The sequence below is a fragment of the Brassica oleracea genome, chromosome C3, assembly GCF_000695525.1.
Source record: "Brassica oleracea var. oleracea cultivar TO1000 chromosome C3, BOL, whole genome shotgun sequence".
NCBI lineage: Eukaryota > Viridiplantae > Streptophyta > Magnoliopsida > Brassicales > Brassicaceae > Brassica > Brassica oleracea.
This window is the reverse complement of record NC_027750.1, coordinates 37,398,608-37,409,980: the sequence shown is the minus strand read 5'-3', so window position 1 is coordinate 37,409,980 and position 11,373 is coordinate 37,398,608. Positions and strand designations below refer to the sequence as shown.

At 35.3% G+C, this 11,373-nt stretch overlaps 2 protein-coding genes and 1 pseudogene across 2 annotated transcripts; 2 read left to right on the top strand and 1 right to left on the bottom strand.

Annotated features, from left to right (window-relative positions):
• Window positions 1-2,644: 2,644 nt before the first annotated feature.
• Window positions 2,645-4,905, top strand: LOC106328974 (annotated as a pseudogene).
• Window positions 4,906-6,593: 1,688 nt separating this feature from the next.
• Window positions 6,594-9,215, top strand: LOC106330533. Its single transcript, XM_013768984.1, has 4 exons — window positions 6,594-6,834; window positions 6,940-7,304; window positions 7,373-7,664; window positions 8,872-9,215. The coding sequence occupies exons 1-4, from the start codon at window positions 6,594-6,596 to the stop codon at window positions 9,213-9,215; spliced, it is 1,242 nt and encodes a 413-aa protein (XP_013624438.1).
• Window positions 9,216-10,667: 1,452 nt separating this feature from the next.
• LOC106330532 lies at window positions 10,668-11,324 on the bottom strand. Its single transcript, XM_013768983.1, has 2 exons — window positions 11,117-11,324; window positions 10,668-11,036 (listed from the first exon to the last, which is right to left on the bottom strand). Exons 1-2 carry the CDS (start codon window positions 11,297-11,299, stop codon window positions 10,668-10,670), a joined length of 552 nt encoding a protein of 183 aa, XP_013624437.1. The 5' UTR covers window positions 11,300-11,324.
• Window positions 11,325-11,373: the final 49 nt, after the last annotated feature.

Sequence of the window (11,373 nt, the reverse complement as noted above, 5' to 3'; positions counted from 1 at the left end):
TTCAATCAAAATTTATGAATATTTTGCTCAACTTTATCCGTAAACAATAAAAAATAATATATATTTATATAGTTTGGCTTTTGATTCGTTATCTATTTTTATTCGAAACGTATTAGAACCATGTATGTGAGTTTTATATTAAAAAAATCGCAAAATACATAGTATGAACACATTTATGAATATAGTGTGAACGCGTTAGCATATTTATTATCAAATCATTGTGAAGATGCCACATGTCTATTATAGTGTGAATGCATTTATTATAATGCTTCTATTTTAATATATAAGGGGTTTCAATATGTAAACTCGAACTCAGATCATCTAGTTAATAAATTAAATGAGATAACTCGCGATTTAATATAGTAAAAAAATAGTTATAAAATTAAAAAATTCCATAATATAATTTGAAATTTAAATAAAAAAAATCCAATACATTAATATTAAATAGTAAATAAAGGCAACACCTAAAATCAATTAAATTAAAGATAAGTTATGATCAGTTTGAGTCTTCAGATGATTCATATTCAATTTCTATTCAAATCATAAAATGAAAAAATGGAATTTATCAATATATATGTATAAAATAGAATATATCTTTTTGTATGAGAAAAATAGAAGTTATATCTATATAAACGATCAAGCTCACGAGTTAAATCATGTTTCATTAAAGATTGTTCATATAACTCGCGATCAAAATTAAGCTCAATCATTAAACTTATTTATTAAATGAGCCTGAAAAATAGAATTCGTGTTCACAAAAAATCGAGTTGAACTAAATCACCTCATGAGCTGTAACTCGTTTTGGCAGAGTGTAAACTATCTATCTTATTAAAATAGAAATACTTTAAGCTTTTGTTTGGCAACATAGATAGCAGTTAAAAAAATAGGATTGTTTGGAAACATAGATAGCAATAAGTTAGGAAAAAAGTAATGGGGTTATGCTATTAAAAAAATTGGAAGTCCATTGCATTATATTAAAAAGTAATGGGTTTATGTTACTTGATATACATATTCAAAACAAAATAATAATTTAAAATTGATTTATATTAAAAATTCATTCAAAAATATACATATATATTCAAAATTTTATTTTTACTAACATATTTTCCAATAACCATTATAAAAATGTTTTCAATATATATAAGAAAAATACAATACAAAGCTCAATTTCAAACACCAACTTAAATTATAGTTTTTTATATTTCACAATGAAATTTAAAAATACAATATATGTGATTAGTACGTATAAAATATTATTAATTATAAGAAAATTTATTTGATTGTATGTATAAAATACGATTAATTATATGATAACACATATTTTTGTAACCTATGATGACACATATAAGATATATCATAGTGAAATTAGGAGTGAATGTTCGGGTTCATTTTCGGGCCTGTTTGGGATTTCGTGTTCGGTTCAGATCTTTGAGGATTCGGTTCGGATTTGGATAACCAATTTAAATTGGTTTGGTTTAAATATTTGGATAGATAATCAATAGTTATTTAAGTATTTTTGGAGTTTTGAGTATATTGTACTATTTTAGATATTTACGTTTGATTATGTTGTATATGTTTTCAAGTATTTAAACGAACTTAAAAATATCATATATATTCTGGATTTTTTTTATATATTAAATCGATTCGGATCGGATTAGGTTTCAGTTCTTCAAATACCAAAATTTTGAATAATTCAGATATTTAATCAATTTCGGTTCGGATTTGGTACTACTTATTCGGATTGGGATCGAATATATTTATTTTATAGATGATGTATGAGCTATTAATATTAAATCACAAAATAATTCAGATATTTTGAAATTTGAAATGTTATATATGAATATATTTATTTTATAGATGATGTATGAGCTATTAATATTAAATCACAAAATAATTCAGATATTTTGAAATTTGAAATGTTATATATGAATATATTTATTTTATAGATGATGTATGAGCTATTAATATTAAATGTAATATATAAATTATTACCATATTCTAATAACTTTGCGAAAATATAAATCAACATTAAATAAAGGGCAAATCTCCAAAATAGCACATTTCTAAGTTTATATCACAAAAATAGCACTCAAAAACTAAAATGACCAAAATAACACCTTTCTAAGTTTATCGTTTGAAAATTTTAATTTTTTTATTTTTCAAAATTTGAAATCTTATCCCCAAAACCTCATTTCTCAACTCTAAACCCTAAACTCTAAACCCTAAATCCTAAACTCTAAACCCTAAACCCTAAACCATAAACCCTAAACCCTAAACCCTAAACTTTAAACCCTAAACCCTAAACTCTAAACCCTAAACCCTAAACCCTAAACCCTAAACCCTAAACCCTAAACCCTAAACCCTAAACCCTAAACCCTAAACCCTAAACCCTAAACCCTAAACCCTAAACCCTAAACCCTAAACCCTAAACCCTAAACCCTAAACCCTAAACCCTAAACCCTAAACCCTAAACCCTAAACCCTAAACCCTAAACCCTAGAACAAAAATTTGATTTTGTGCGTTTTTTTTTTTTTTTTTTTTTTTTTTTTTTCCTTAAATAAAATTATGCTTATGCTCGTCATATTGTTTTGGAATTCATGTCATTTTCAATAGAGAAGTCATTGATTTCGATAATCATGTCATATTTGTTTTGTCATATTTGTTTTGCGAAGGGGAAGCCATCTTCTCCATCTATCCGCTTCTCCGTCCCTCTCTTAAATTCTCAATCTTTCTCATTGGTTTTTGATTCACGGCTTCGGATTTTTCACTAGGGTTCTTCGTCTTTCTTTTACAAAACTCTGCTTATTTAAGTATTCCTACGAACAAACCAGAAGACAAACAAGCTCATGATGATTGAGGTCGGTTCTTTTACTCAGCTTCCACGCAACTATCTTCTAATTTAAATCCCATTCTGAGGTCTCGTGGCACCTTTGTCTTTGTGTAATGATGATATATTCAATTGGATTATCACGGCTCTTTAAATTGATGATAGTTTAGAGTAATTTTATCTGAGTTGAGGAATTGGGTGCTGGATAATTCTTCTGTTTAGCTAGGAAGATGAAGATAATTCTTTATGAGTTTTGAGTTGGCGAAACGACGTCGTGTTCGTTCGGACTCTGCTAAGCTTCGTTGCTCTGTGATCGCTACTTGTGATTTCTATCTTTTAGAGGTTACATTAACCTAATACAATCCTTTTCACTTATGTTGGAGTTTGGCCTGATGTTTCTGCAAGTTGCTTGCCTATGAATCTTGGAGTTCGGTAATTTAGGCTTAGAGAAGGCAATTAGAATCTACGATTTACCGATTTGAGTTTGCAAAAGCTGATTAAGTAACTCAAAGTGATTTGTGTGTAATGATGGACAGGAACTAAAAGTGGTTTGTGTGTTAATGATGGACAGGTTGTGACCTTTTTGTAAATGAATCGCTGGAGACAATGGTGTTGGTAACTCATAAACTGCAGGTATCTTACAAGTTACAACTATGCATGCAATCTTATTATAAGTCCTAATTTTCATGTGTTTTCTTGCGTCTGTGTTATTGATCATGTCTCCAAACAAATTATTTTATCAGTACTAGAATCTGTCTACACGTTAACATTTCTTTCCTTTTTTGAGTGTTGTTGTATCTTCCGTATCACTCTTGTAATGCCTTCTTTTCATGTTGTAGAGTTCACATGTCTTGTTTCCTTGGAGTTCACCAACATGGACCAAAGGCTTGGTTACGACGGTGCACTTTGCTGGGAGGAAAGAAAAGCATTTACGATTGAAAGCAAAGTCTTTGAGGGTTACGTCTTTCAAAGGCGGCATCCAAATTAGCGAATCTGGGGGAAGTGAGCGTGGGAAGAAAGCTACTAATAATAACTCAGCTAAACTATCTTACCGTTCAGATGATGTCGAAAATAATGTGGATAGCTCTTCAAAGTCACAAAACACATCGGTTTCATACACCTCGGAAACAGAGGATTCAGTCACAGGACAACCTGCTATACAGAAGCTGTTCAAGAAATGGTTATCACTGTTGCTCACACAATCACCTATTCAAGTCATTGACGAGGCTTTGGAAGGAGAACATGTTCCACATACGAAGAAGCTAGAAACTGAAACAGAGATCCGGAAAACAGAAAGCCTTCAGAGTACAAACAATACATTTTGGTCCTGGTTTTGGAGTCTAGACACAGCTATCAAGATTCCGTTGCTCTTATTGTAAGTATTAGAGCATCTTTTTCTTTTTTTTTTTACTACTTTTCCAAGTTCCGTATATGTGTATTGAATATACTTTTCTTTTTGACTATTTTGCAGTGTTCCGGCTTTCCTTGCTGTTAACGCAATCTATGGAGCTGAAGTTACAAAGGAGTTATCTCCTTTGTGGATTGTTGGACCTTTGATCGTCGCCTTTTATATCAAAACGTTTCAAGGACTATGTGCACTTTACGCTTTCTGCTTCAACCAAACCACCAAAGTGATAAGAAACCTACCATCTTATTACATTATAGCATACCATTACATTTCCCATGGTAAGCTTAAAGACGACCTGAGAGCTCTAGTGACTCGACCAATAGTGAACACTGACTACAGAGAGCTCACACGCACCAAACTGAAACAGGTCCAAGAATGGATCATTGAGATATACTTGGATTTTTTTTGAATCTATATGGCCTTATTACTGCAGAACTATCAGATTCCTGAAGAGGGCTAACCTCATTTGAAGCTCTTGAACATGTAAAACCCTCAAATTTTAACTTCTCAGGCTCTCTCCTCTATCTCTATGATCTGTATTTTTTTTCTCTGTTGTCTTTGGTTTTACCTTTTTGATTCCTTAATTTTAGAAAGGCTTTTTCATGTTTATGCTGTTGTATCTGTGTATAATGCGACATTTTATGAGTTTCTACAATGAGTTCGTATACTATTAAGGTCTCCCTCTAATTCATAGTTTACAAATCTATATACTTCTTTTTTTGCTTAAAAAAAACATTCAAATCTATATACACTTATGTAGGCATGTTTCTATTGGAAGGATCATCCTTGCCTTCATTTTGATTCAGTTTTTATCATATTTATTTCAAATTAATGCTTCCAAGTTCTTTTACATGAACTCAATATGCTTCTCTGTCTCTGCATCTAACTCTGAACTCATCATAATGCTTATAATGCTTTAGTTTGTGAATTTTTTAGGCTCCAATGTAACTCTACTTCCTAATTAATGGTTTCAACACCCTCTCCGTATTTAACATTTTTTTTTTCTTTTTAACATTCCACATCATCTTCTCTCTCTTCCACCTCATTTATTCAACACCCACTTCAATCATCACCTCTACATTGGTTTGTTTTAAAAAATTCAACACCCTACCCCACAACTCTTAATTCATATTTTTGTTTTTTTACAATTAACTTAAAAACTAAAATAACATAACTTTTAATAATATTTATTTTGAATTATTATACTTAACTTAATTTTTAAATAATACCAAAATCTATATTAATAAAACAATCAAAATTAAGAACATATTTATTTTTTTAAGTAAGATATTTACCAATTTTTTGATTATTTTAATGAAAATGACGTTTTTTTATTATAATGAAAAATGACGTTTTTCTGTATCCAAATGAAATGAGAGTAGTCTTTATTTATAGATAAAAAAATCTTGAATTTTGATATTTTTTAAAAAAGTTTTATTATATGATAAATGTGTTTGAATTATTGGGTGAGGATAAAAAAACAAAAGAAATTTGCATAGTCAATCAAAACACAACATTTAAATCTTATCCAGATTAAAAAAAAAAGTCCAGCGGGTGCGGTGCGTACACGCGCTCACCTTTTCTGCCCAATCAGAAGGCGGCACGCCGTGGCAGCGCTGGGCCACAAAAAAAAAAAAAGTTTCAACCGTTTAAACTTTACAACAGGTGTTTATGTCAGATAGATAAGTCAAATTTATCAACACCCTTATACAATGGTTTCAACTGTTGAAAAGTGTTTTCAACACCCCCAATTGTGGGAGGTCTTAATATATATGTTACTCTAGGAAAGTAGAGATATTTAGTTATATCGTGGATTGAAATGTTGCTCTTTACATGCTGAGATCTAGTCAAAGCGTTCCTTGCTAGATACCGAGACATGGTTTACTGCATGGGATCTGATGCACAAATTAAGTAATCAGTTACCACATTACTCTGAGTTCTTCGGATTCAGTATCAGTGAGACCATAGGTAAAACCAGTGAAAGCCATCATGTCTTTCTCAATGCAATATATCTCCCAGCGCGTGACTTGAGTTTCTCAACCAGCTTCTGACCGCCATGATTGCTCAGAAACCAAAGTCTACAGTAAGCCCCATAGAACACCTCTTAATGCATAAACTACTGAGACTTATTTTGGCGAGAATCTGATTTCGCGACATGGATGACCTGCATTGTTGTTAACTTATAAAGATTAGAAATATTACAATTTATAATTATGGTTAGTTTTCCTTTTTTTTTTGTTGGACAAATTAAACACACGTAGTAATAATTAGTTATCCCTCATTCGTTAGGTGTATATAAAGAAACCTAGTATGGCCGGCTCGAGGACTTTTGTGTGAGATAAGTTCAGGGTTTAGAGGATGAAGGCGACGGCTGAATACGCGACAGCTAAAATAGCGGTGTGGTGGGACATGAAGGACTGTCCGATTCCGGAGGGTTATGACTCTTGTCGGATCCGAAAGATTTTAGAAGGGGCGTTCGAGGAACAAGGCTACTCTGGTCCAGTCTCTATCACTGCCTATGGTGACCAAACAGAAACCCCTGGCTACATCCTGCAAGGGCTCTTTTCCACTGGAGTCTCTGTAGCACATACCAGATCCGGTTAGTTTAACATCCATCTCTCTCTGGAACTTTATATATATAATATGTTTATTATTAGTTTGGATATCACTAATTAAAAACCTTTAAAAAAAAAAACTGAAACAGAAAGCAAAAACCACCTCATGTATCGGGATATGGTGGAATGGAGAGGTCAGAATGCTCCTCCGGCTACAATGATGATCATATCAGATCTGGTGGCCAAGGGAAATCAATTCTCCTGGGATCTGGTCCGGCAACAACAACGGACGCTATACAACCTTTTTCTGGCTTATTCAGTTAGGCCACAAGGACTGAATAATGTCCTCTCAACAAGTGAAGAGTGGTGCAGGAACAAATTACTAAAAAATAAACTTAGCGGACCACTTGTTGTTGTTCAGGGAGCCAAGTTTTATTGCAAATCGTGCAATTTCGATAGCCAGAGCCCTGAGAAATTCAGGAAGCATCTCTCGAGTTATAAGCATGCACGGGAAGTAGGCATTCTCTTTTCTCTTTACGTGTGTATCAATGCTTTTATCTAACTATATATTACCACTCGTAGGAGGATGTAAACCATGGGTTCGAGAAGGTCCGACGTTACACGGAGGATTGGAGAAGAAACTACAAGGCGACGCCTGAATTTGCGACAGCTAAAATACAGGTGTTGTGGGACATGTTTGACTGTCCGATACCCGAAGGTTATGATGCTCGTCAGGTCCGTCCGAGTATAGAAGCGGCATTCAAGGATCTAGGTTACTCTGGTCCTGTCTCCATCACTGCCTATGGCTACCATAAACATACTCCCCTACAAGCTCTCTCTTCCACTGGTGTCGATGTTGTACATACCGTTCCCGGTTAGTCCTGTGATTTTTTTTTTTTTTTGGCGTTACATATTTCTACCCTAACTGAAATGCTTTTATTGATTCATGATACACGTGTCGAATACGTGGGTATGACTAGAGATTTGAGTCGATGGCATTATGATAATCCTCCTCAAACAGCTGCTATAATGATGGTCATATCGGATAGTGTGGAGATCATTTCAAGTCTTCTTGTCGCGCTACTACAACAGAATAATTACAACTTTTTTCTTGCTTATTTCATTAGGCCTTACAAAATGTCATTCCTGCTCACTTCTGCAGAGTGGCTCTGAGAAAGCTTACTTGCAGGTTCAGAGAAAAGAAGACCACTTCTTCAGAAGTGCAGCAGTGAAAGTGAAAGCAGTGAATCTACCGCAATGTTTTATTGCAAATTGTGCAAATTTTTTTTTTTTTTTTTTTTTTTTTTGCTAAATGGTAAATATCATTTCATAAATGAATTGTTGAAGCTTACAATATGTGATAAACAAACTATAAGACCTCTAAAAAATATACTTCCATGGCAAAAAAAGGTAAAAACATGGAAGCAGAATCAATCGAACTTGAAACCGTTCTGCTTTGGAGCGAACAAGACATCAAATATCGATACAAACTTGTAGTAACCGGATGGAAGATTTAGCCGAGACAAACATGAAAGGAGAGATCCAAGAAACTAGAACACGAAGAACACGATGCTAGTGGGAAGTGGATTCAATGGCTGCCTGCACAAATTGCTTTTCTCCGAGGATCAGAAACAGACCCGCTCAAGGACTGTCCTCTAGGTCCGGGCTGGGAAAGAACTAAACCCGGATTCCAGCAACAGACGGGACAACACACACCACGGGTGCTTAATAGCGCTCAACCAACTCGACCGCACTCGCCCTCTAAGTCGGTACAGAGAAAGGGGCAGCATCACCACCTCCCGAGTCTTACTACCTCCTCCAACTACAAAATATTACTCCGAGCTCCAAGAAAACAAAGAGCCTCCACAACCCATCACGTTTAAACCTGCAATTCCAATCCAGACTAACAAGCAACGCCAACACCAACAACAAAGGAGGGGAGAGGAGATAAGTTAATGCATCACTCAGTAGCTAACCACCTAATCTTGACTCGACGGAGCGACATATATGACCCTATCGCAACCAGTCTGAGGTCCCGAGACCTCTAGCTTAGGCAACACGTACCCGATTAGCCTTTGTAGGCAGAGGCCAAAGTGACATTAACTTTCACCAGCGAGAAGAGCCAGACGTCAGGAGAGGAAACGTTTGCTTTGGTGTTGAGGAAGATGAAGCGGCGGCACATTCGCTAGAGGCACCGCGTCGCGAATCCCGTTCAGCTTCGACAAGTCAAAGCAAGCCATCTGTGAAGATGACGAACCGAAACAAAGTCACGTCACCAACAGATCTTCACGTCGGAGATGGATTTGGATGTGACGGGGACGTCAAGAGCCCTCTCACAGCGCCAAGCGGCACTGGAGAGGCGATCGGAGCAAGGGAAAAAGGAGGCGCGAGGTTAGGGTTGAGAGGAAATTTTGGGGGCGCCTGATTTTCACCAACAACTTTAATTGGTAAAATATATTTTAAATTGTGCAAATTTGATACCAAAAGCATTGATAATTTCAGGGCTCATCTCTTAAGTGATGAAAAACATGCACAAGAAGTAAGCATCCTCTCTCTCTCTCTGCTTTGTATATCTAACCATTTGAGCAATTAAGAACCCTGTTTAACTTTTTCCACTCGCAGGAGGAAAGAATTCCTGCGTATCGTAAACCTAATATTCAGAACAGAAGGCTATGTCGAGTTGCTGAGTACGATCGAAATCATCGGTCAGAGGTAAGTTTTTTTCTTTTCTTAATGATAATTATACAAGATTGAAGAGAAAATGTAGTCGCATGTATACTCAAAATGTGTCATATATATAATTGTACGCAAAAAATTATCGAACGAGCCAACTTATGAAGAAAGCAATCCGGACGGGTTTTGGACTTCTTGATAATCAGTTACGTCTTACTAATCTACGGTTATCTCAAACCTAGAGTGGTGAACTTGTTACTAAGTTATCAGCTCTTGCTTTTCGTTTCTAGTCTATGTTTAAAACAATGGTTATATAGTAAACAACCGTTGTAATGCACGTTGCAGAAATATTTTATAAAATTGAGGGAGTTTTTTATTATTTCAAAATTATGATAAGAAGATATTTACGAACGCAAACGTTACGTTAGGGAGTCCATTCTCAGTGACCCCAATCTTCCCACTCTCAAAGCCCTACTTCAGAAAATGATAATATATGCGATCAACTCGCCGGAGATGCTTTCGGGTCATTGAACGAAGGGTGACCTTCGTAAAGACGAAGGAACTGATCACACTACAAGAAAACACAAATTTAACGACGGCCAAAATCGTCGTTATTTCCTCGTAAAAGAAGAGTTACGAGGAAATGGCGATAAAAGGCGTTTCGTCGTTATACGTTTGTCGTAAGAGAAGATTCGTCGCCATTTCCTCGTCCATTAGCGAGGTTATATTTTCCTCGTAAAGAAGAATTAAGTTTTCCTCGTAAAGACCACGTGGGCTTTCCACGTAACGCGGTCGTTGTGCTTCCTCGTAATAAACTCGAAAAGGATTCGTCGTAAAAGACCCGCAAAAACCTCTAAATATATTCGTCGTAATAAAAACGTAAAGAACACGAAAATATTTCGTCGTAATTGAATCGTAAAGTATACGAAATAGAATCCACGTAAAATCCTCGTTAATAGTTCCTCGAGATTTTGTCGTTAATTTTCCTCGTTAATACATCGGGAATTAGCGACGAAATTACTTTGTTTTCTATTTACTGAATTTATAAATAAAAATAAAATAAAAATTATATTTATTTAATTTATTAATAAAATTTTAATTGAAATTAAATCGAATAGAAAATTTTTTTTTGGCCGAATCAAAATGAAATTATATAATATATAAATAAGTTTTGAATTTTAAAATACAATAACAAAAAAAAAAACTAATGCTGCATTGCCGCGTCGTAGAATTCCTCGCTCCTTCTCGAGAGATCTGCCTCGTTGACTTGCACGGATGTCTCGCCTGGAATGGGGTTTTGTTGTTTCATGGTCCTGAACATGGCCTCCCATTCCGGATTTGTGGCCGCTATGACGTCCAAGAAGTTCTCGAGACCACTCATACGAGCTGTGAACGACGTTTTTGTCGAGGCCAACTCGTTTTGTGTCGACGACAGCTGATGTTGTGTCGTCTCCAACACGTCGCGCAGCTGAGAGACTTCATCATCCCGTCTCTGGCCATAAGAGGAAGTCGCTCTCGGAACATCGTTGACGGAACCAATCCCCAACACACGTCCCTTTTTCCTAGGAGCGACCTTAAAAAACAATAAAATATATATTAAAATTTAAATTTTAAAGTAAAATGGAATTAATAAAAAATTTATATAAAATTTACCTCCTCGTAAATTCTATCCACTTCTATTGTGGATAAGACGACGGGTGATCCGTCGGCGGACTCCTGCGCCAGCTGGGTCTCACGCTCGTCAATACGAGCTGCCACATCATTGTAGATCTTCTCAGACCTCTCATCTACAAATGCGCCCGCCTTGTTTTTGTGGGTCCGATCGAAAAGTTCCATAAGAGTCGGTAAACGTCCCAACTCCTTGGCCTAAAAACAGTTAAGAAAGTTTTTATTATATATATATATATATA

Excerpts from the sequence above, each read along its gene's own strand:
- LOC106330533 (XM_013768984.1), top strand. The coding sequence starts at position 6,594 with ATGAAGGCGACGGCTGAATACGCGACAGCTAAAATAGCGGTGTGGTGG. Across the intron at positions 7,305-7,372 it reads GTTATAAGCATGCACGGGAA|GAGGATGTAAACCATGGGTT; the intron begins GTAGGCATTCTC and ends TACCACTCGTAG. Across the intron at positions 7,665-8,871 it reads TGTTGTACATACCGTTCCCG|GCAGAGGCCAAAGTGACATT; the intron begins GTTAGTCCTGTG and ends TAGCCTTTGTAG.
- LOC106330532 (XM_013768983.1), bottom strand. The coding sequence starts at position 11,299 with ATGGAACTTTTCGATCGGACCCACAAAAACAAGGCGGGCGCATTTGTA. Across the intron at positions 11,037-11,116 it reads TGGATAGAATTTACGAGGAG|GTCGCTCCTAGGAAAAAGGG; the intron begins GTAAATTTTATA and ends TTGTTTTTTAAG.